At 49.4% G+C, this 22,199-nt stretch overlaps 10 protein-coding genes across 10 annotated transcripts; 6 read left to right on the top strand and 4 right to left on the bottom strand.

The window, feature by feature from the left end:
- Window positions 1–129: 129 nt before the first annotated feature.
- On the bottom strand, window positions 130–570 carry HO133_005475 (uncharacterized protein; the record flags this gene model as incomplete). The annotated part of the gene is made up of 3 exons (XM_037296385.1): window positions 130–437; window positions 494–515; window positions 568–570. 3 exons carry the CDS (start codon window positions 568–570, stop codon window positions 130–132), a joined length of 333 nt encoding a protein of 110 aa, XP_037148367.1.
- A 315-nt stretch (window positions 571–885) lies between these two features.
- On the top strand, window positions 886–3,399 carry HO133_005474 (uncharacterized protein; the record flags this gene model as incomplete). Its single annotated transcript, XM_037296384.1, has 1 exon — window positions 886–3,399. One exon carries the CDS (start codon window positions 886–888, stop codon window positions 3,397–3,399), a length of 2,514 nt encoding a protein of 837 aa, XP_037148366.1.
- Window positions 3,400–4,015: 616 nt separating this feature from the next.
- Window positions 4,016–5,837, top strand: HO133_005473 (uncharacterized protein; the record flags this gene model as incomplete). Its single annotated transcript, XM_037296383.1, has 4 exons — window positions 4,016–4,172; window positions 4,258–4,560; window positions 4,791–5,107; window positions 5,259–5,837. The coding sequence occupies 4 exons, from the start codon at window positions 4,016–4,018 to the stop codon at window positions 5,835–5,837; spliced, it is 1,356 nt and encodes a 451-aa protein (XP_037148365.1).
- A 539-nt stretch (window positions 5,838–6,376) lies between these two features.
- HO133_005472 (uncharacterized protein) lies at window positions 6,377–10,898 on the bottom strand (the record flags this gene model as incomplete). Its single annotated transcript, XM_037296382.1, has 5 exons — window positions 6,377–8,955; window positions 9,018–10,328; window positions 10,385–10,693; window positions 10,753–10,823; window positions 10,873–10,898. The coding sequence occupies 5 exons, from the start codon at window positions 10,896–10,898 to the stop codon at window positions 6,377–6,379; spliced, it is 4,296 nt and encodes a 1,431-aa protein (XP_037148364.1).
- Window positions 10,899–11,330: 432 nt separating this feature from the next.
- HO133_005471 (uncharacterized protein) lies at window positions 11,331–12,857 on the top strand (the record flags this gene model as incomplete). The annotated part of the gene is made up of 5 exons (XM_037296381.1): window positions 11,331–11,361; window positions 11,416–11,578; window positions 11,628–12,095; window positions 12,143–12,628; window positions 12,686–12,857. 5 exons carry the CDS (start codon window positions 11,331–11,333, stop codon window positions 12,855–12,857), a joined length of 1,320 nt encoding a protein of 439 aa, XP_037148363.1.
- Window positions 12,858–13,233: 376 nt separating this feature from the next.
- Window positions 13,234–14,517, bottom strand: HO133_005470 (uncharacterized protein; the record flags this gene model as incomplete). Its single annotated transcript, XM_037296380.1, has 1 exon — window positions 13,234–14,517. One exon carries the CDS (start codon window positions 14,515–14,517, stop codon window positions 13,234–13,236), a length of 1,284 nt encoding a protein of 427 aa, XP_037148362.1.
- Window positions 14,518–15,239: 722 nt separating this feature from the next.
- Window positions 15,240–15,910, bottom strand: HO133_005469 (uncharacterized protein; the record flags this gene model as incomplete). The annotated part of the gene is made up of 3 exons (XM_037296379.1): window positions 15,240–15,268; window positions 15,416–15,552; window positions 15,618–15,910. The coding sequence occupies 3 exons, from the start codon at window positions 15,908–15,910 to the stop codon at window positions 15,240–15,242; spliced, it is 459 nt and encodes a 152-aa protein (XP_037148361.1).
- A 2,021-nt stretch (window positions 15,911–17,931) lies between these two features.
- Window positions 17,932–18,791, top strand: HO133_005468 (uncharacterized protein; the record flags this gene model as incomplete). Its single annotated transcript, XM_037296378.1, has 3 exons — window positions 17,932–18,074; window positions 18,128–18,201; window positions 18,259–18,791. 3 exons carry the CDS (start codon window positions 17,932–17,934, stop codon window positions 18,789–18,791), a joined length of 750 nt encoding a protein of 249 aa, XP_037148360.1.
- A 439-nt stretch (window positions 18,792–19,230) lies between these two features.
- On the top strand, window positions 19,231–20,702 carry HO133_005467 (uncharacterized protein; the record flags this gene model as incomplete). Its single annotated transcript, XM_037296377.1, has 3 exons — window positions 19,231–19,324; window positions 19,374–20,059; window positions 20,217–20,702. 3 exons carry the CDS (start codon window positions 19,231–19,233, stop codon window positions 20,700–20,702), a joined length of 1,266 nt encoding a protein of 421 aa, XP_037148359.1.
- Window positions 20,703–21,008: 306 nt separating this feature from the next.
- Window positions 21,009–22,183, top strand: HO133_005466 (uncharacterized protein; the record flags this gene model as incomplete). The annotated part of the gene is made up of 3 exons (XM_037296376.1): window positions 21,009–21,408; window positions 21,461–21,765; window positions 21,968–22,183. 3 exons carry the CDS (start codon window positions 21,009–21,011, stop codon window positions 22,181–22,183), a joined length of 921 nt encoding a protein of 306 aa, XP_037148358.1.
- Between the last annotated feature and the right edge of the window lie 16 nt (window positions 22,184–22,199).

The following is a 22,199-nucleotide window of genomic DNA, read 5'->3' as shown; positions in this document are numbered from 1 at the left end:
TTGCGATGGCCGCTACCAGCTGTCCTTGCGCCTTCAAGGTCCGTTGAATGTTTCCACTTTTCAGTGCACAGAGTGCAGCCTCCTCTCTCAGTACCAACATATCAAACGCCATGCCCTACCCTCCACCCTTTAACTAAATCTATCACCTTTTTTTGATTTATAAGGCTTACTCGCGACATATCTGGCCTCCTCCTGATCCTTGGTACCTCCATTTTCTAGAGGATGCTCCGTTGGCGCAGGATCGTGGCTGGCCTCGGTACTGGGACTGTTGGCATGATCGTGCGGCCTTTTGTGGCCCTGCTTCGGGCTGGGAGGCTTTGCGTAGAACTCCGCGTCGAGGGCGTCCTTCAATCGCCGCCGCTTCATTTCCTCCTCGTGGCGGGCTTTCTTATCGGCATTTACGGAACGCTTAGCGAAGACGTAGGCACCTCCACCGGCTAGCATCGTAAATTAGCAAGAGACACACTTTAGAGTTCCAGCACTTTATACCAACGATCAAGGCACCCCAGCCAATCCTATAATGAATCTATGAGCCATTTAAATTGTCTTCCTGCGTCTAAGACCTACCATGTTGACCGGATCTGATTAATTAGCCGCTGAACTTGTAAGTAGGGAAGAAAACGTACTGTATTCATCTTTCACGGTGATTCATTCAGACTGATGTTGTCGCGGAGGAGAAGTCCCAAGGAATTTCACTAGCGCGATTCGAAGCCGCTAAGTCTTGGCAGACATTACACACTGACTCAGCCAACTTCAGTTCATAACCAAGTCTTCTATGGCAGACATGTCGCCGTAAGAAGTCCCAAGCTGCCACAGGACCGTCGTAGGGTTCTGTTACGGCAAGCACTGTTTAGCGTCGCAGCTGGTCCTCTTCCGCAAACAGTTATGGCATCTAAGCGCAAGGCTTCTACGACTTCACGAAACTCGAGACCTGCAAAGAGATCCGCCTCAGGTGCGGCTACACCTCAGAGTATTGGCAGCAGTGATGAGTACTCAGCCGAGGGTTCAGAGGCCAGTGAAAGCGAAGCCGAGAACCTCAGCAAGGCCGTCAAGACATTCTCTGCCGACTCTTTGAAGAGCCGAAGTAAGGAGCAAAGTCGAACGCTTGATCGTGAAGCCAAGACTAGCGGCATCAGTAACCTGTCATATTTGAGTCTCAAACCTGATCACGAGAATCGCCCGTTATGGGTTGACGCCAAGAAGGCCAGGATTACTCTGGAGAGTTTCTCCCCTCTGGCTGCTCAGGCTCAAGACTTTCTGACGACGATTGCTGAGCCTTTGTCTCGACCGGAGTTTCTACACGAGTATGCCCTGACAGTGCATAGCCTTTATGCCGCTGTATCTGTTGGTCTTGTTCCTCAAGACATCATCAATTTCCTTGATCGTCTGTCAAAAACGCCTTTGCCGGAGGAGATCAAGAGCTTCATCCTGGGATGCACTCAAGCATTTGGGAAGGTCAAGCTAGTACTCAAACATAATCGGTATTTTCTTGAGACGCCTGATAACAAAGTGTTGCAAAGGCTGGTGCAGGATGAAGTTATTGGTGCTCAACGAACAGGGCAGGAAGAAGGCATCATCACAGAGAAGGCTCCGAAACTGGGTGGACTCGTCATTCCTGGCACTAAGGATGCTGCTGGCGTCAAACAGCAGCCCGGTTCTCAACAGCAGATCACGGATGGCCAAGGCGGAGTAGCCAAAGAGGATGATATCTACATGACTCTACGAGAAGATGACGACGACGACGATGATGACAATGAGAAGCATATTCATTCAGTAGAAATACCGGCAGGGGGCGTCGAGGCGGTCCAGAAAAGGTGCCTCGATCTTGGATATCCTGTTCTCGAGGAGTATGACTTTCACAACGACCAAGTCAACCCCAATCTGGATATAGACCTGAAACCGAATACCACGATTCGTACCTACCAGGAAAAAAGTTTGAGCAAGATGTTCAGCAATGGTCGAGCTCGCAGTGGAATCATAGTGCTACCATGTGGTGCAGGGAAGACTCTGGTAGGGATCACAGCGGCCTGTACCATCAGGAAAGGTATCGTGATACTCTGCACAAGCTCAATGTCTGTAGTACAGTGGAGATCAGAGTTTTTGAAGTGGAGCAATGTGTCCCCGAACGACATCGCAATATTTACATCTGATCACAAAGAAAGATTTTCGAAAAGTACTGGTATTATCATTTCTACGTACTCAATGGTCACGCAGACAAGGTCGAGGTCTTATGATGCAGGGAAGATGATGGAATTCATGCAAGAGAGGGAGTGGGGACTCATGATACTCGATGAAGTGCATGTCGTCCCTGCTTCTATCTTCAGAAGGGTCACGCATTCCATAGCAACGCATTCGAAACTTGGTCTTACAGCCACACTGCTACGTGAGGACGACAAAATTACAGATCTCAATTTCTTGATTGGTCCCAAGCTCTACGAGGCAAATTGGATGGAATTAGCTGACCAAGGACATATCGCAAAGGTACAATGTGCGGAAGTGTGGTGTCCAATGACGACCGAATTCTACCAGGAGTATCTACGAGAGACTTCTCGCAAGAGAGCGCTGCTGTACATCATGAATCCTCGAAAATTTCAGGCCTGTCAATTCCTGATTGACTATCATGAGAAGCGCGGAGACAAAGTCATCGTCTTCTCCGACAATGTCTTCGCTTTAAAAGCTTACGCCCTCAAGTTGAAGAAATTCTACATTTATGGCGGCACACCTCAAACCGAACGCCTGCGGGTGTTGGAAAATTTCCAACACAGCGAACTCGTCAACACCATCTTCCTGTCAAAGATTGGAGACACGTCACTTGATCTCCCAGAAGCGACTTGTCTGATCCAGATCTCGTCACATTATGGTTCCCGTCGCCAAGAAGCGCAGCGTCTGGGCCGCATTCTTCGAGCAAAACGACGAAATGACGAAGGATTCAATGCGTTCTTTTATTCTCTAGTGTCAAAAGACACGCAAGAAATGTATTATTCTTCGAAGAGACAGGCTTTCTTGGTCGATCAGGGCTATGCTTTCAAGGTGATCACGCATCTGCAAGGCATCGAGAACCTGCCCGGTCTAGCATACGCATCACCAGCAGAGAGAAGGGAGCTACTGCAGGAGGTTATGCTGCAGAACGAAACATCGGCAGACGTGGAAAAGGTGGACGACGATCTCTTCTCGGCACGCTCCAGCGGTACTAAAGGAAAAGGTGGCATGGTCGGCAAGAAAGGCGCGAAGCGGACGGCGGGCATGCTCAGTGATCTCAGTGGCGGCCAAGATATGGCCTACATCGAGTACAACAAGAGCAGGAACAAGGAGCTGAAGGGCAAGCACAACCCCCTTTTCAAAAAGATGGCCCGGGAGCAGCAGAGGCGGAAGCAACAGCGGCTGGAGGAGAATACCTAGCATCCAAACCATTGAATTTAATTGCATAGCGATGGCGTTTGCAGGAGAATAGTCCTTGCTTGAGGGGACGTTTGCAGGGAAGAATAGAAAGCAAGTGAAACAAAGAAAAAAGCAACTAGACCCTCTCTGCCCTCAACCCAATCATGGAAGATCACTTTCGGACACGTGAAGATGGCGACTTCTCGGCACTTTCTCGGTGCCGAATCTGGCGGACTTTGGTAAGCAGGATACACTACCATAGTGCAGCTACGCCTATGGTAGGTAGGGATAGTTTCCTGACCACTCACCTTTTTATGCCAGCAGGCAAGCAAGCGGTAGGACATGATCAGGGAGGGACCAGAGCGAATTGATGCCAGCAGTGTTCAGGCAAGCAAGCAGTAAGACGTCATCAGACAGCACCAGAGCGGGGAAAGCATCTGGTACAACATACCTGGTGTTGAAAATACCTATTCTTTCCCCTTTCCCCTTTTGCATTTTGTAAATCTCCCATAGCAAAAGATGGATTGCGCTCCTTGATCATCCTCTGATACGTCCCAATTTGCCCCTTCTTCTTCTCATCTAGGTAAAGAGGGCATCGGTCGTCTACAGAATCCGTAGCCTCCGGCATCATACCGACATGTCTGCCTCAGCTTCACAAGTGAAGCTGTCTCCAGACCATTGTGGCATATTCCATCTCCCGGGTGTCACGAAAGAATCTGCGGCCAAGGCATCCGAAGTCTTGCAGGAGGACCTCGAGAACCACCATTGTTTCTTCAATGCGTCTGGTTTCCACAGTAGGTCTGCGCTTCGTATTAGTTCTTCCTGGCTTCGGTCCACCATTAAAGATCGGTGTCCGGCTTCTCTGACGCGCGGCTATAGATCACATTCCTCATCACATTCTTACATTGTATGCTCTCGGCGCGGGTCCGGAGCTGATACAGAAGCATTATGAAAGCAACAAACAATATCAACGACCCCTGCAGCCAATCACCGACTCCATACTGGAGGATCTTCATGATAACGAGAAGTTTCGAGAGTATTTGGGCAGCGGTCGCTATTACCATGAGTGGCTTGTCTTCTTTCAAGGCGAGATAGACAGGAAAGGCTACGAGGTGGTCATCAATGAGTATTGCTTGAAAGGTGATGAGCGGGCAGATGATATGCTCGTACGCCTACACGGCGGTAAGCTACCACTCCTTGCGCCTGACAATTGGAGAGATACCCTCTAATACTATCCAAGGTTTCCTCCATCCGTGAGTGTACCCATGGAGCAGTTCGTTTCCGAATGACATCGTATCTCGAATCGCAAGACACGCTCCAAGAGCAAACCACCCACTGAGCTTGCCTCACAGCCCATATCTTCCCCTAAAGAAGCCATGCTGACTCCTGAATTTGTAGGATGATTCACTTAGGCTTCGGAGTCGAATTTGAACAGCCAGCAATCGTTGCTGAAGCTCTTGCTCAAGCAGCCGTACATGAGTCATGGCTAGGGCCTTTCATGCTCGATGCTGAGAAAGCGGCCACTTCAACCGGTAAAGGCAAGCCGATGGTAGAGCTATTGGATGAAGTACGTGCAAACAAAAAACTCAGTGAAGCCGCCCAGTGGGACGACTCGAACAAAATCCGAGATGGTATTCTGGTCCGTGCACCCGATGAGATGATAAGCATCGCCAAAGAATGGAAGGTAATGCCAGGTGCAGTAATCGAGAAGACAGGCGAAATGACGAACGTGAGTTGTGTTTCCGCAATCAGTTCTTCCTGATTCGTGCTGCAATTTGAGTTGCAAGACTCGTCGCAGGAACAAAACACTCCCGGAACCGATTTCACGACTCCGATTTGACACGAGCGAGAAGGGATCTACTGACTCCAAGATTCTTCAGGCGGCCGTCTATTATACCGGAGGAGCCCAGTATCCACCAAAGCCGATAAAATTCGACTTTTACTACATTCACTGCGTCAATTGCTCAATATTTTATGACGCATTCTCAAAGCAGGCGACTTGGATAACCGACGAGAATAAGGCTCGTCTCTTGGAGTGGAAAGGACGATTCGACCTCTGTATGTATGCTTCCAGAAGGTCACCAAAGCCGAGAACGGACATCATCAACGAATATGAACCTAAGCACCCGGAAACAGCGAAAGACACTGTTGTTGAAAAGCATTCTTGGGACGGCATTGTCACCCGTGTACTCCACCTCGACGACGATGGCCATGCTGCCAAACTCGTCAGAGCTCTCGCACACGCGGAGAACATCTGTGCAGCGTATAGTATGAACGACCCTCTTTTCCGTATCAAAGGCGACATGTGGTTGCAGCTCGGGCATATGGGTAAGCTTCCACAGGATCACTCCTGGGATTGGCTGACCATATTCTTAGCGATCGACAGTGTAGAAGGCGCAGAAAACACTGGAGGTGCTTGGGTCAGATCAGCAGGATTCCCACAAGCTTGGGAGCAGTAAGTTATATTTGGCTTCCTGCTAGTGTTCTGGGCCGTCAATCTGGTCAAGCTGCTGACTCTGCGACTGCAGATTCGAGGACCATCCCCGGGCACAGGTTTGAGGCCAATAGTGATAGCTTACCTTTGTTCTTCGTATCTGATTGCAGTGGTCAAGGATTTAAATATCTATTGTGCTGTAGGGTTGGCGGCTAAGAAAAAGGCAATCTGCTTGTTTTTGGGTACGTGTTCCATAATGTGTGTAAATGTGGGGATTACCCAATGAACGAAGATGTGGTTGGGTTGTAGCCCTTCCAATCTGCTAAGCAGATGTAAGAATGGACTGAACAAGCGAAGCATTCTGCGATGTACGTGCGGAAAAAGACCTGGAGTCTCTGGGGCTCGCCCGGGATTACGGTCCTATCTAGATGGATATGTAAAGGTTCGATAACCGACCGAAATTTGACAGCGCGAACCGCGCGGTGGACATCCAATCATCCACTTTGCCCTACCAAATCGTGTCTGAATATATGGCCCGGCCCCTTCGCTATGTTCTAGCAATCATTACTGCTGCTGTACTACCACAGTCGCTTTACTTCGTAGCGCTCCTCTTCCTCTTGGAAGGATTCCACGATGAGGACCGCCCCTGACCACGCCTCGTCCTCCTCTACCACCTCCTCTGCTATCTAGACTTGCTGGGGGTGGCGTATTTGCATATGATCGTGACTGGAAGGCTGAATTGGTTTGAGCCACAGCATTGTCAGCCTCGGCGCCGTCCAGCCTTGCATAAACGTTTCGGTTGATTTGCTGAGAGTTAGGACCGCCACTCGTGCTATTTGGCTGTCCACCTCTTCCACGAGAGCCATTAAATTGCGCGGACGGTTGATTGCGTATTGGAAGTGTTTGCTGTTGCCCATCCTGCCCATCGATACGGCCGGGACCACCTCGACCCCTCGGGGCTCCACCACGAAATCCATTCGACTGTCCAGCCACGGCTCCCCGGAAAGATCCTCGAAGAGGTCCTGGCACCTGTGCTGGAACTAGTTGCCCTCGACCGTTTGGTCCAAGGGGCGCTCCGTATCCATTTACGGTTAACCGCTGCGTTTGAGCTTGCGGCCGATTTTGCTCGCCGGCACGAGATCCGGCGACCACCTGACGATCCGTGAGATTTAATACAGTATGAATAGGTACGGTAGATCCTCGAAACGGCGAGCATCTGTTTTCCAACGATGTACCACTCATAAAGGTGACATCAAAGACGACATCGAGAAGAACAGTCCTTGAGGTCCGCGTCTTCCCAACGACTGTCCCGCGTGTTGCTATCGGCACTCGGCCTGAATCTTGGACATACACTACGCGATCGCCAAGCGAGAATCGCTGGTGACTCAGTCTTTGCTCCGCATCTGAGGGTTTCAATAGGGCGTTCCTAGGTGCGCCATTGATTTTCTTGTTGACACCTTTTCCCGGTGGATCCATCTGGAAGGCCTGATCGGCAGCCTGCTCGATCTTGCCGACTGCTTCAGAGTCCAGCTGCTCTGCGTCCAGAGGTACTTTCTCAAAGCTTTTGGATTCAATCTCCTTGAGCCAAGTCTGTATGGCCTTTATCCTATCCTTCGCTTCGGATTGAGGGTAGAAGTCAGTGGCGTCATAAACGTTGCCTTGCGAGTTCCGTTGTATTCCAGCGATGAATTCCGGGAACTTGATCATGTATTGTTGTATCAGCTGGACTGCCTTCTCGCTGAACTCCCAGCCGGACGTTTTTCGCGAGTACCCAAGCACCTTTAGTTTCTTCGCTTCAAATTTCAGATTCAGGCCCAGATTGACCCTATTATCATCAAGAGCCACTTGGAAAGAAGAGGTAATCTTGCTGAGGACGAGAGGGTTCAGGCCTAAAGTTTTTGCAACCGCGAACGAAGGGGTGTAGTGCGAGTGACGGTCTGCATCCTTCACTATCTGACGGCCGAACTCTGGGACTTTTGCTGCCACAGTCGAGACCCACAGGTCCGCTTTGTTCGCTGTGTGGCCAACAACCTGTAAAGGCCTGCCGTAATTGAACTCCCCAAGGAAAAAAGCTCTTGATCCTATGGGAAATTCTTCTTCTATTGAGAGTGCAGCCTTTTCCAAGAAACGCGGGTCTTCGCTGGCTACTTCCTCTACCACGGTTTGCGAAGCATAATCCGTTTCTATACCTTCTATGTGTGCGTACTCCTTGACGGTGGCCCCATCATCAGTCTTCTTTAAACCTTTCAGAGTGTCGACGTGGACGAGTGATTGGATTCCCCCAATCATCATCCCTAATCTCTTACTGTAGACAGATTCGATCCGCTCGGCTTTCCTATGCCACATATCGATCTCTTGGGGGCCGTGAGGTACCGCAATTGGCTGACCTGCACCATTCTCGGGCATGCTATAGTTGAACAATTCATCGGAGACCCGGATGACTTTGGCTTCGGATAGAAAAGGGTAGCCAATATGGACTTTACGACCAAGCAAAGACTTTGCGGCTTCGACCTTTGTCCGCGGCTCCGGCTCCAGCAAGGCGACGACCATACTCTCGTTTCTGCTGTCTTGTTGGAAGATGTTCACACCATGGAAATCAAGGTTTCCCGCGAAGGGTAGCGTGTTCAAGCTTGGAAAGCCAGCGAGTGCAGACTCCCCAAGTTTGACACCACGCATTAACCCGACATGATAATCCAAGCCTTCCATCGTTGGTAGATCGAAAATGTTCTCCACACAGTGGCAATTCGATATATCGGGAAATATGCCAACAAGAGAACTAGGATAGGTAAATTCAACATCTCGCGAGTAGGAAAATCTCAACGACACTCCGAATTCGTTGCGATCCTTTTCGGCTTGGGATAGCATATGTTCCTTGGTTTTCATTGCTGGCAACAATCGACGCTCATCGATGAAAGGAATTTTGACTACCGCCTCCCATTCCATCTTCTTGCCGTTCATGTCCAATTCAAAGTCTCGAGGATAAAAATCGATGATGGGCGATTTAGGATTTGTCATAAGATCGTGATAGGGTGTTGGTACAATGGTCTTGCTTCGGTCAGGTAAGACGCCCATCAATTGCTGATATGGTCTGAACGGCTGTCCTAGCTGAAACTTTATGTCTGCGTTCAAGCCCAATTTGACATCTATAAGGTGTCAGTAGAAGCACTGAAGATTCGCAGCGGAGGGAAACTGAAAGAGCGCTTACCCGATATCATTGGAGAGTAATGGTACCCGTAATACCACGGCCAGGATGCCACTCCACGGTAGTAATACAATAGCACCCACTGCAACCCCTGAACGTAATTTTCTGTCAAGTTGCGCATTTCTGTGTCGTTTTCCCGGCCCCATCCGAACTTGTTCTTATAATATTTGTCTTTCCAAGTCTGAAATTTCTCCTCGTATTTCTTGTCCACTTGCTCCTGCACTTCTTCTGGCGTGAAATCGACTACCTTAGCATTATCGTAGCGTTTGATGACACGAAGCAATGCGATCGATGCCTCCTCATCTTCCACATCCTCATCATCTTCGTCTCCTTGAAGTTTGCTAGGAAAGTCGAGCTGCAAATGTTTTTCACCCTCATCATTTGCCACGCTCTTCCATTGCAAATGGAAATCTTCAGCCAGCTCTTGGACAAATTTCCTATCTCTGGCATTCAAGTTTGGAGGGAACTCGAAAGAAGCCTTTGGAGTGGAAGGATCATTGGACCGACTGCTGACGTATTTCTTCACTTGCTTGAACAGGTCCTTCTGATGACTAGACATCGACAAAGGCGCTTTTTTGTTCCTCCGCCCGTCTTTCTCCATGACATCCACTTTTCCCATTTGTTTTCCTTTGAACCAACTTTCATCAGCACTCTCGGATTCGAAAAAGCGATATTCTACGTGAGAAAGTTCCTCCAAGAGAAGTGCTAGCCGCGTCATGTTGATAGCGCCGCGTTCATTGATGTAACCACCAGCTTTCGGTAGGACGGATTTATACACCTTGAACATGAGAGCCAATGCCCCTTCGTTAATATGCAGGTTCGGAAGGTTTGGCAGAAAGTCATTCCCAACAAAGAAAGCCATCAAGATAAAGTCGTCTATGACTCGTTCCATGTCAAAAGGGATATCCAGAACAGATGGTTCCTTTAGCTCCTGAAACTCCAACTCCAAATACTCTCTGACAATGCACAGGTGCATCAAGTAGAAATTCTGATGCTCCAGTTCCTTGGATTTCTTCTGGGTCGCTCGACCGAAAGTGACCTCCTCTCGCAGCAAGCAAAAATGAGGGTCGTGGCTGAGCAGGCCCAACATGATAAGGTCCGCGTCAAGGCCATAAAGACAATGTCTGATGTTAGCATCATACTCTGGCTGAGCTTTCGCAAGTCTGATATATTCCATAATTTTGTGCTCTCCTTCCCCAGGTACTTCGTGCCCTGAAAGCACAATCTCAACGCCCTGCCAGTCAATGTCCTCTGAAATCTTTTTGTTGATGAAATATTTGAGTTGTCGTGTCAGCTTGGCCATGAAATCCGTCCCTGTGCCTGTAAGCTCTTTGCCCGAGTTTTGCGCCATTAACATAGATCGGCCTTACCCGGGGTGATGCAATTGCTATCGAAAGCATCCTCTGTGGGCATCTCGACACCTTCTCGCAACGCCCTCTCCTTTGCTTTCTCGGCGTCCAAAGCCGTTCTGAATCGGCGAGCTCGCTGCTGGTTCATCTTGGCACGAGGAGCAACACCATCAATCGCCATGAAAAATAACTTTCTGGGCCGGATCTTGCCGAATAGATGTTCAATGTAGTTGAAAATAGCAATGAACATCTTCTCCTCGGTCATGCGATATGTAGGCGAATCTGAATCGTTGTGGGTACAGTTGTGTATGATGCCGTTCATGTCGAGGTCTAGAGACATACATCAGGCGCTGTAATCATCCTCATCTGTCCAGGTCTGCATAGCTTACAGAGATTGTCAAATTCAGGTATCCGGTTCTCCGCTATGAGTTGAGATATTGCCGGATACCTCTCGCTCATCCTGCGCAATGTAAGTATTCAATCCTCCTTCTGAATGACAAGGGTGGTACCATCTGAAGAATTTAGGAACACCCATCTTGACGTTTTCGTAATGCTGTCCGAGAGGTTATTGCCTGGTCAGAATGCCAATATCCGTCAGAAGTCCATTTGAGTTTGTATGTATTCACTGCCTCATCAGCCTCTTCACTATATATGGAGACAGAAAGTGAAGGGTCTGTGTGAATTATAGGAAAAGGTCTGGTAAGGAAGCTGGTTGCATCTCAAGACATGCCACTGCCCGCACTAGGCTACTTTCGTTCACGCGCTGGGAACCGCGCTGCTGCGCGTAACCCCAGATTGACTACTTTACTGCCTTCTGCAATACCTAGTACCCATCATCCAAATTCTTACCCTGTCAATTTCGAAGACCTTCAATTCACACCAAGCGTAGACGATAACTGTGATCTGCCTTCCAGCTGGTACTCTACCATACGGCTTGGACTAGGGATCTGCGATCCTCTCCTTCACGATGGAGAACGGTGGGGATCACGAGCTCGGCAGTAAAGAGACTGTTCCTTTTGCCAGCAGGTCTCAGACTGACATCTTGACTGCAGTGACTATCGACGAGGAGCGAGAAGAGGAGCAAATGGAGGAGAAAATTGTCAATGAAGAATATAAAACATGGAAAAAGAATGCGCCCTTTCTCTACGATCTGATGCTCAGCACCGCTCTTGAATGGCCTACACTCACGACACAATGGCTGCCAGATAAGCAAGAGTACGTTTAAACAGGCTGCATAGAACAAGCATCCCACTCACAAGGGCAGGATTCCAGAAAAGGATTATGCAACTCATCGACTTCTTATTGGCACACACACATCCAACGAAGCTCAAAACTATTTACAGATAGCTCAAGTACAACTGCCGAAGCCGGTCACCCCCGATGCAGCAGATTACGATGAGGATCGGGAAGAGATTGGCGGATATGGGGGCGGAGCTTCAAAGAATTCACCAGTCATGGAAGTCAAATTCAACATTGTTCAGAAGATAAATCATCCAGGCGAGGTCAACAAAGCCAGATATCAGCCCCAGAACCCAAATATAATCGCAACATTGTGCGTGGATGGGAGGGTCATGATATGGGACAGAACAAAACACCCCAGCCAGCCCACGGGAAACATAAATCCGCAAATGGAGCTCCTGGGTCACGATTCAGAAGGCTTTGGACTGAGCTGGAGCCCCCACCAAGCGGGACATCTCGCTACTGGGAGCGAAGACCAGACAGTAAGATTATGGTGAGTCCGCAGAGTATGCCGTTACCTTCGACTTGCTCACTTTCTAGGGATATAACGAAGTTCACCACCAGCAACAAAGCTCTTCACGCTACTCGAACCTATACCCACCATACCGCCATTGTAAATGACGTTCAACATCACCCTCTACATGCTTCTCTAATTGGTACCGTCTCTGATGATCTCACCCTCCAAATTCTCGACACTCGCTCCCCCTCGACCGCATCCTCCGCAACACAGGCCGTCGACGGACACCAAGACGCCGTTAACGCCTTATCTTTCAACCCAGCTAGCGAGTACGTCTTGGCTACAGGTTCAGCCGACAAGTCGATAGGAATATGGGACTTACGGAACCTGAAGTCAAAATTGCATGCTCTCGTCGGTCATAATGACTCGGTTACATCGCTTGCGTGGCATCCCTTCGAGGAAGCCATTCTCGGAAGCTCGAGCTATGACCGGCGCGTAATATTTTGGGATCTCAGCCGCGTGGGCGAGGAGCAGACGCCTGATGATGCAGAGGATGGCCCACCTGAGCTGTAAATATATCCAACCCCATCTACAGGCTGACTGGGAGGTGAGGCTAACTTATGAAGGCTGTTCATGCACGGCGGCCACACAAACCGCATCGCCGATTTCAGCTGGAATATGAATGATCCGTGGGTTCTCTGCAGCGCAGCGGAGGATAATCTGATACAGGTCTGGAAGGTAGCAAATGCGATTGTGGGGAAGGATGCGGACGACGTGCCTATTGAGGAGCTGGAGTAATGAAGCGCATCCTTTCGGAGCTGATCTCATGTAGCATGCTGGATACCACAGCACCTTACATTCTACACAGAGCGCTAAAGGCGGTCACCTTCTCAGAGATACCATGGACTTTCTACCAAAAGTGATGGATGTGATTCCTAATGTACGTGAAAAAAGTCTCCGCTACCTAAAGGCCGTATGAGTGAATAGCTACATCATCAAACGCACTGAGTGGAATCCATAGCCCAACGAGCAGAGAGACAGAGTCATAACCAACCCCCCCCCCCCAAGAGCAAAAGTGTTTGCCTTTCGACCAGGCTATGCTACCTAGGGTCTAATGCTACCGTCACCAGACCCCATGCTTAGCCAAACTCCATAAAGAGAACATTCAAAGCTTCTAGGACCAAAACCAGCCGCTAGGTTTGTTCACTTTGGTCTCCCTGTCCTTCCCGGTGTTCCTAACATCCTCATCTTTGATAGACTTTGACGCAGCATCATGTGTCTGGCGGACAGCATTCTGATGTTGTACTGTTTCCGTGTTCTCTTCGCGCCCGTCCGAGAAGCGTTTTATGAGCACAACCTTGGTGTGTACGCTACCGTCTTGGAGAGTAGTCCGCTCCGTAGTGGTGAGGGTGGAGAGTATACTCGGGGTTCTAGTGTCTGTGTCGGACGGAGAGGAGTCCTGTTGGAGATGTGCAAAGCGTCGAGCGGCGGCCCTGGCAGTACCCTGTGATGTTGGCCGCTGAGAGCCAAAGAATCTGTCGTACACGTCCAATTCCGTAACCCCAGCATCACGTTCCTCATCGAGATCATCATTGTCCGCGTCTTCTTCCTCATCAGCGTCATTCTCGGGCTGCCTTGCGTTGGTAAAGCGTGACAGAAGTCCGAGATCCTGGTTTGTAGCCTCTGACGTCTTGCCAGCAGCACTGCTCGATTCCTCGGTATCTTCTACTTGTTTGCATATTGCCAAATCTATCATTCCTCTCACCCAGTCGACGCTGCTTTCCGGCATTCTCTGCGAGCACTTAGGTGGTAGTTCCTGACCATTTTGCACAGCTAGCAGATCCTCGAACGCTTCTCTCCACTTGGCGCCGTGATCGCAAAGATGGGGTTGCTGCTCGAGCCGCACAGGCGAGTATGGGCTGTAAAGTAGGTAAGCTATTGGAACAGAGGGCAGCTGCTCCCCAAGCACTGGAGCAGTAAGAATGTTACTTGGGAGACATAGGCTGAAGGTAGCAAGTGAGAGATAAGAGCGGGTAGCATCGTCCATGAGGCAAATGTTAAGGCCTGGCTTCTCCAACGGAAGTCCCTCCTGCTCAGTCGGTCTGTAAGGGCATCTCCGAAGTTCACTGTCGTCACAACTAGTGGGCTCCTGGATGTCTCCCTGGATAGCATGCTGACCCTCCTTGTGGGCTCTGGTATACACGTCCATGATCCTCCCCGCTTCATCTGCTTCGCGGGCAAGGCATTGTGATGACTCTCGTGCCTCCTGTAACCATTTCTCGTAGTCCTGAACTGAGCGGCGAGGAGTGGTCGAAGGAGATGCAAACAGTGAGGATATACTGAAGACACCGTTCATGAGAGTCGACATCTGGTCGTCGGCAAATCGGCGGAAGGCAATGAACGGGTTCGCGTCTTCCTGTGCTTTCTGACATGTATTCTCCTCGTCGGAGGGTGCCATGGTAGGATACAAAATTGACTCCAGAGGATATTTGGGACAAATTGGGAAGTGATCGAATGTTGCGTTCGAAGACAGTCAAGGTCAAATCTAGGTGCGAAGTCGAGGGGTAGACGCGGGCTGTCTCAAAAGGCCGAGATGCCGATCTTTCGATTGGCTACGAGTGCCCGTTTCTTTTCTCCCCTCCAGAATTGTCAGAATTGTTATCATATAAAGTACATGTACCTACGTACCTAGGTACAGACTCTCGGGCAAATTGGCAGGATTCTACCTCCAATCATTTGCTTGTCTTGTACTTGCTACTCTAAATACGCTACATCATTACGCAGCGGCAAAGACGCCGTCTGCATCATAGTTGTGATTGCGGTGAGAGGATTGCCATTCATGTGTCTTAGGCGTATTTGCATTCCATCTCTGGATATGCTGTTGACGATTCTAGGACCCAAATGGAACCGAGCGATATTTTTGCTTTCGAGGTGAGGAAGAGCGCGTAGGGGAAGAAAGCTCCGACAGAGGGAACCGCTAGTCTCAAAGGCGGAGACACTCACACTCATACTACCTTTCTTCTCGTCATCACGAAGCAGGTACTGAGATCTGGCGCCTTGCTCTTCTCTTCGCCAGCCTGCGTACCCTCATCCAAAACTTCTCTTCACCCTTTCCAACCACTCCGGCTCTTCAGACGATGCCTGGTGTAGGGATCCCCGAGCACGTCAACGTCACCCAGATCACAGTTCCTGTTGTGTGGACGAACCACCTGAATAGGCGTGAGCAGTCCGCTCAACAACAGACACATTAGAAGGTGCTTACATATAATATAGGCCAGTATAGCCACCGCTGGAGCTGTCATTCATTCTCAAAGCCCAATTTGTCACAAACGACCACGGTATACTGGTTGACGTACACCATATTTTCAACTGGAAAAAGGCCGAGTTTGCCGTGAACAAGTTGCCGGCTTTGCTATTGAGTCTGGCAGGTAAGGAGGCAGCTGCGCTTTGTTCACTCATGGCAGACGCCTGTCTCTTGATGTTGCTGTAGAAACTAGAGCAAGGTTTATCAGTGAATGATATGCTGTTGCAGGAAGAGGATCGCTCAGGAGCTCATACGACTCAAGAGCTTGGGCCGCTGATTCCACAGGCACCAGCGCGTAGTATTTGATGACGTGCATAGTCCATTGGCCAAGTTCCGTTGACACGAGATCATTGATATCAACGCGTTTGGCGAGCGGAAGTGGTCCGAGAGTACCGTCGGAAGAAAGAGATACTTGCTCTCGCTTGGTTTCGACATCATCGCCTTTTCTGGTAAGCAATGGCGTATGTGGGGTAGCTGAAGAGATGACTGTGAGAGAGGCAAGGACAGCTGACAGCGCTGAGACATGGCAGACATTGATCAAACGCATTATTGAGCACCTAGCAACTGTTGCCAGCTCCAGTAGAGACAGAAAAGCTTGCTTGTCTCTCAAAGTTATGTCTTCGTTTGTGTTTATCCCTCACTGGTGATTCCGCACTGGCGCCCACGCGCCATGAGAGGTGCCTGGCGAAACTGTTGATGGGTCGCAATCAAATTTGAACTGATAGGCGGCTGTATGTTTCATCGGAGATTTCCCGTGGGAACTGCATTCTCCTCTCAGCACTTGATTGCTCCCAGTTTTCATGGTCGCAAAAGAATGCTGGTGGATGTCGCGACACCGCGAGACTGGCGCTAACCAAGATCTTTGAAATGAAGGAAAAAAGGTGGAATTGCTCTTGAACAAGTAGGCAGCAATTCGTGCTCTATCGAAGAACTCACGACAGAGATTAGTTCATCAAATGAATGGAATGAAAGCATTAAATTGGCCAGACAAAGTGGGACCAATGACCTAGCGTTGTGGAAGTAGACGATCATCGGAGAGCAAAAACCCAGTGGAGGGTAAAGTCTGCCAGTTCTTATCATCAAGGAAAACCCTAGCATACAGAGAAGGACAAACCGTATCTCAAAGGTATCTGAAGTATTGGGAGTTCTTGGGCAGGCCTCACAATCTTGCCTCGAGCCTGAAGATAGGCTTTCAGCATAGCAAAGTGCTCCCCAAACCTTTGGAATCAAATAGGTAGAGGAATAACGGCATTCTTTGTCAAATAGAACGAATCCGATTCTCTGATGTTCTAAGTCTATGATCGCCTCATCATCTCGTGTCGTGGATGTGCCAAAACGTTAGTCTTCTGGCGTTGTACTGGAAGCTTCCATCCAGTTCAATATCCCACTCTGCTCACTTTGTTTCGAGTAAGCTTAACCCTGGTGTCGTTTGATCAGCCCTCCAGAGAGCAATGTCGATAGTGAAGAGTGCTTGTTTCCCTTGTCTTGCGGGACCGAGATGAATGTTGTATAGTCGCATATGCGAGTGCATGTGTGTGCACTCCCCTTCTTCATTTACCTCAAATCAATCCCATCCTCATTCCCAACCGCCCGTTCGTTCTTTTCTCGGTAGCTCTAGCATAGCCTTTTCATACGTTGCTTCAATTATATTCATCTGTCGACCATGAAGTTCTCAACTCCGATGGTGCCGAGAACAGCAATCGCCCTCCTATCAACTCGCACAGTATGTTCTGCATGGACGTTGACCTTCGAATCCTACACCCTAGTGCGCCATAGTGCCGCCGGGTTCGCTTCGATGCCATCGGGAACTGCAAAAGAAACCATGCGACCGAGGTACATTACCACTTCCCCTTCCTTCCCGACAGCAAGCGATGCTGACAGTAGTAAACCGCACAACAGAGTCTCAACGGTCTCATTCCTGCTTTCACTGAGGTTTCCAGGGCCCCTTCCCAGAACCGAACTACCCTTGTACATATACTTCCTCATCATTCCACTATTCCTGCCAGAAACCGCCAATCAAAAAGCATCATTTTCGGGAGTAAAGGTCTCTTACACCCTCAACCCAATTAAGCGTAAATCGCCTAGTATTCGCATGAAAGAAGCAAAGTCCTGACCCAGTTCTGGTTCTTTAGGTTCCGGACGTGTTTTCGAACAGCCCGACATTGATGATGGTCCGCAATATTCATTGAATCTGAGTTGTAAGACTAGTAGATTGGGGTGTAGTAACAGGTGCGATATGTGGGGAAGATTAACGATTAGGAGGAGGCGAGATGGGCCAGAGCACAAAAAATCAAACGTTCCATTATATGCGTGGGCTTTCATGAAACTCTCGAGTGAGGAGAAGGCACTTCTCGACTGGAAAAAAAATGGTTCGATAATAATGACGACGCATGTTTGGTATGTACCGTGGTACCGTATCATCCGTATGTTGTTACGGGTTATATTACGGCAAGAAGCCAGAGATACGGGTAACGCTAGCGTAAATATCACCTCCTGAAGCTGTTAGGTACACTTACGTCAACCTAAGCTGCAACGTGTTTTCGGCTTCACCTCTGTGTTCCTGTCGAGATGCATTCGACCCTAGTCAGGGCTCAGAATGTCTTTGGCTTCTTCACTACTGTAGCGTTCTGCACTGCGATACTCACTGCTCTATCCGTGGTTTTCACAACTCAAGAACCGTCCGCGAAGATTGAGTTGCGCAATGTACAGGTGTAAGCCGCCCACTAAGAGACGTGACAGTTTTGTTGTCTAATAACACATACAGAGTAAAAGGACGGCCGCACTACTATTCACCGAAAAAGGAAGAATACGCCCACATAAAATTTGACCTTGACGCTGGTTCGTCTGCTTCACCAAAGCTGTCTGTGCGACAAGCCAGTTATTGATTCTACATAGACTTCACCTCTCTCTTCAATTGGAACACGAAGCAGTTGTTTGTCTGGGTTGTTGCAACTTATCCATCTCCCGACGCATCGTCTTTGTCCCAGGCAGTCATTTGGGACACCATCATCAACTCCCATAGCCAATCGCATCCCTTCAACCCACTACAATTGTTCACCAAGCCTCCTCCTGCGAAGAAGTCCAGCAAAGCTAAAAAACAGTCCGCGAAGAAGCAAGAACTGGATCCAGAACCAGGCATTCTTCGTCTCAAAAACACGAAACCCAAGTATCAGGTCACCGACATCAGCGGGATCCTTTCGGAGCGTACCAATGTCACTTTGGAAATCGGATGGAATGTTCAGCCGTGGGTTGGTGCATTAACATGGACGCTTGGTGAAGGTCAGGTGCTGGGTAGATGGAAGGGGGTCCAGGGGGGGAAGAGCAAGGCGTTTGACATGCCTCCGTTGAAGAAGAAGAGCGTTGGCTCGGAGACAGTGGTATCATCAGGAGAAACGCCCCAAGCAGCCGAAGCGTCTGCAGTCATATGAAGATGCGTCTATGGATAGAGTGCGAATACTGCAAGTGTTTGGAGTTTTTCTGCTTTTGAAACAATTTGGGGTCCAAATGATCTATTGACAAGAATCGGCGAAGATACCCCTCCATTGGAGAATAGAGCCCACAACACATTGCATTTCCACATTGTTTGAGGGATTGAGGGGGAGGAAAGAGTTCATATTCTTTGCATTCCACACCTACCAAACTGCTGAGCGTCAGTGAAACAGCGATGCGATGCTTACAGCCCGCCCCCACACTGAGTGTTTTCCCTTTCGGCTGATCGACAGGGTTCACTTTCTAGCCTCAGGAATCGGGCCATGACCTCATCTCACGCACTCCTTCGGATTTACAGTTACTCTACGATTATTTGCGAGTAAATTATCTTCGCTACGTACGACTGCAGCATTCGCTTCTCGTGAACTGGTCGCTGCAATGCCGCAACCGGAACTGCCTGAGCCCGCACACGCTGAAGTCGACTCGATGCTGTCCCGAAAATTCGGCAAAGAAGTCGCAAATTATTTCTCTGGTTCGCTCTTTCACCACTGCCATGCAAATCCGGGAGCTCACCTGCCTAGGATCACCCTTGAACAGAGTGTCCTTTATGCGAACGGATCATGCCTTTCTATCCGCGGCCTTGAAGCATCCTTCGACCTACTTCTTGCTCTTCAACAATCTATCACCGTTGGCAAAAGACCCTACCAAGCTCGAGTATGCCTCATTCAAAGACATTCAACCTCTGGTTGGTGATGATCCCTACTCCAAAACCGAGGAGCAGTTGGTATCAGAATACAATTCATCGATCACAGTCTCTCAACTTCTGTTCCTTGGCCTTGACGAACGTAAAAAGTCCGGATTTGAATGGTCCATTTACCATGGGTCTCCCTACTTCGCTCTTGATGTCACTCCAAAGGGCACGATTAGTTCTGCGGCTGAGAGGTTGATCGAGTTAATGAAGTCTCGCGGACTGCAATTCGTCGAAGGCCGTATGCACATGTCTCTTCCTGCCGAACAGGCAGCTATATACGCGCAAGCACGAGCTCTCCTTGATTGGAACGCACGCAATCCTTTCTGCGCTCAATGCGGCCAACCTACCTTGTCCATCAACGCTGGCACAAAGCGAACTTGTCCACCGAAAGACATGGCCTCTCTGACCAACACCACCTCTATTGGATCAACGACTGCTGCCACACCCGCCACAGAACGCCCAGACTGTGCAACCAGAAAGGGCATATCAAACCTGTGTTTCCCTAGAACCGATCCGGTATGTACATTTCGGAGCAATTACCTCCCATTTCATACCACATTACGAGCTGCAAGACATGTTTCTGGAGTAGAAGTGTTCGTTTACTCCCCTAAAGCTATCTCACCGCTCGAATATTTTCCCCGGAGAAGAGATGCTAATTCCGAACCCTCCACAGACAGTCATCATGGCCGTGCTCTCCGCTGATTCTGAGCGCATTCTCCTCGGCCGGCAGAAACGCTGGCCAAAATATTGGTATAGCACATTAGCGGGCTTCGTCGAGCCCGCAGAGTCTGTAGAAGAAGCGGTCCGTCGTGAAGTTTGGGAAGAAAGTGGGGTAACCCTGGGCCGCGTAGTAATCCATTCAACGCAGCCATGGCCTTATCCTGCGAATCTCATGATTGGAGCAATAGGGCAATGTACACCGGGGGGAGAAGAAATCCTGTTGAAGCATGATCCGGAGTTGGAAGATGCGAAATGGGTGACTTTGGCAGAGGTGAAAGAGGCACTGCAAGTAGGAACGAGTGGATTGGGAGAGGAAGCTGGGGAAGGTTATAAAGAGGGCGGTCTCAGATTACCACCGAGAACGGCGATTGCAAATCAGCTGCTCAGCGCTGTCACGGGTGGACTTTTAGAAGGAGGAAACGGAGAATCAAGGATGTAGAGAGAGGATGTCATTCCCTGTTCGTGGATATTGCGGCTGATCGTTGTTCGACTGGAGACCATAGATCGCCTCACCACCAATAGAATCTTGTAAAGGCCACGTAAACAGACACCTTCTACGAGCTTGCAAGTTCGCCTTCTAATTCCAAAGATCGCAATAAACAATCCATTGGCCGAAATCCTCTTTATACCCAACGTACAACTGGTGCAGACGGGACCTTGGCGAAATGATTGCGCTACTGTAGTGCTTAGCTCTAACCATTACTCTTAGGCTGTGAGAAAGCATCTTGATTCTCTTAAGACTCTAATGGACTCGCTACCATTTCCTCCAAAATCGATAGCTGCTATACCCTCCTATCTGATGAACGGAAAAACGCACACAGCTCATAGTAGCTCTCCCCTACGTCCCTCCACGCGGACGTCGGTCAACGCCGAAGAGCGAGAGAGACTCACAGCTTCTATTGCATCCTCAAATGCCGGACGTCAACCTATAGATCTGGATTCCGTAGGGTCGCCAAAGGTCAATGGCCATGGATCATATTCCCTGGAGGTGCCAGACGAAGATTCGCCAGCTCCAACCAATATCGATGTCTCTGCCAGGGATCCTAGAGACGAAGCACCGTCTCAGACGACTCCCACTGTGAGCCGGCCTGCCAGCCCGTACACGTTAAATCCTCCAATAGACTTTGATGGGTTGAGTTGGCCGAGTGAGTCATGGCTTGATTGAGGTTGCAAGATAACGCTGAAGGAATATCTTAGGTCTTGGGACGAGAGAGCGTCTGGAAGCTACACCCAAGCAGGCTGAAGAGCGGTTACAGAGATTGGAAGGAGCTATAACGACCATATTGGAATGTATAGGAGAAGATCCAGACCGAGAGGGTCTGCGAGGGACGCCGGAGCGCTATGCAAAAGCCATGCTCTACTTTACTAAAGGCTATGAGGAGAATGTCCGTGATCTGGTCAATGGAGCTGTCTTTCACGAAGATCATGATGAGCTTGTCATTGTCAAAGATATCGAGGTCTTCTCGTTGTGCGAGCATCATATGGTACCTTTCACTGGAAAGGTAGATTCCCGAGTCTTCTCTTAAGACTTCTAATGTGCTTGGAAATCTCGATATTGACCTTATTCAGATGCACATAGGCTACATTCCAAATCGTATGTTGCCAGGAGATCATAATGTTTGGTAATACTGATGGATTATAGGACGAGTACTGGGTCTCTCCAAACTGGCACGCCTTGCAGAGATGTTTTCCCGTCGACTTCAGATCCAAGAGAGGTTGACGAAGCAAGTGGCACTCGCGATCACTGAAGTCTTGAAGCCTCAAGGTGTAGCTGTGGTCATGGAGTCGAGTCATCTTTGCATGGTTATGAGAGGCGTAGAAAAGACTTCGACGTCGACCATCACGAGCTGCATGTTAGGCTGTATGCGATCAAGGGCAAGCACAAGGGATGAATTCCTTAATCTGGTGAACAAGCGATAACAGCTCAGGCAAGCGA

Source organism: Letharia lupina (genome assembly GCF_014066315.1).
Source record: "Letharia lupina isolate WasteWater1 chromosome Unknown contig_21, whole genome shotgun sequence".
In the NCBI taxonomy this organism is placed as follows: domain Eukaryota; kingdom Fungi; phylum Ascomycota; class Lecanoromycetes; order Lecanorales; family Parmeliaceae; genus Letharia; species Letharia lupina.
Note: the sequence above shows the minus strand (reverse complement) of the source record. Positions and strands in the feature narration are given on the sequence as shown.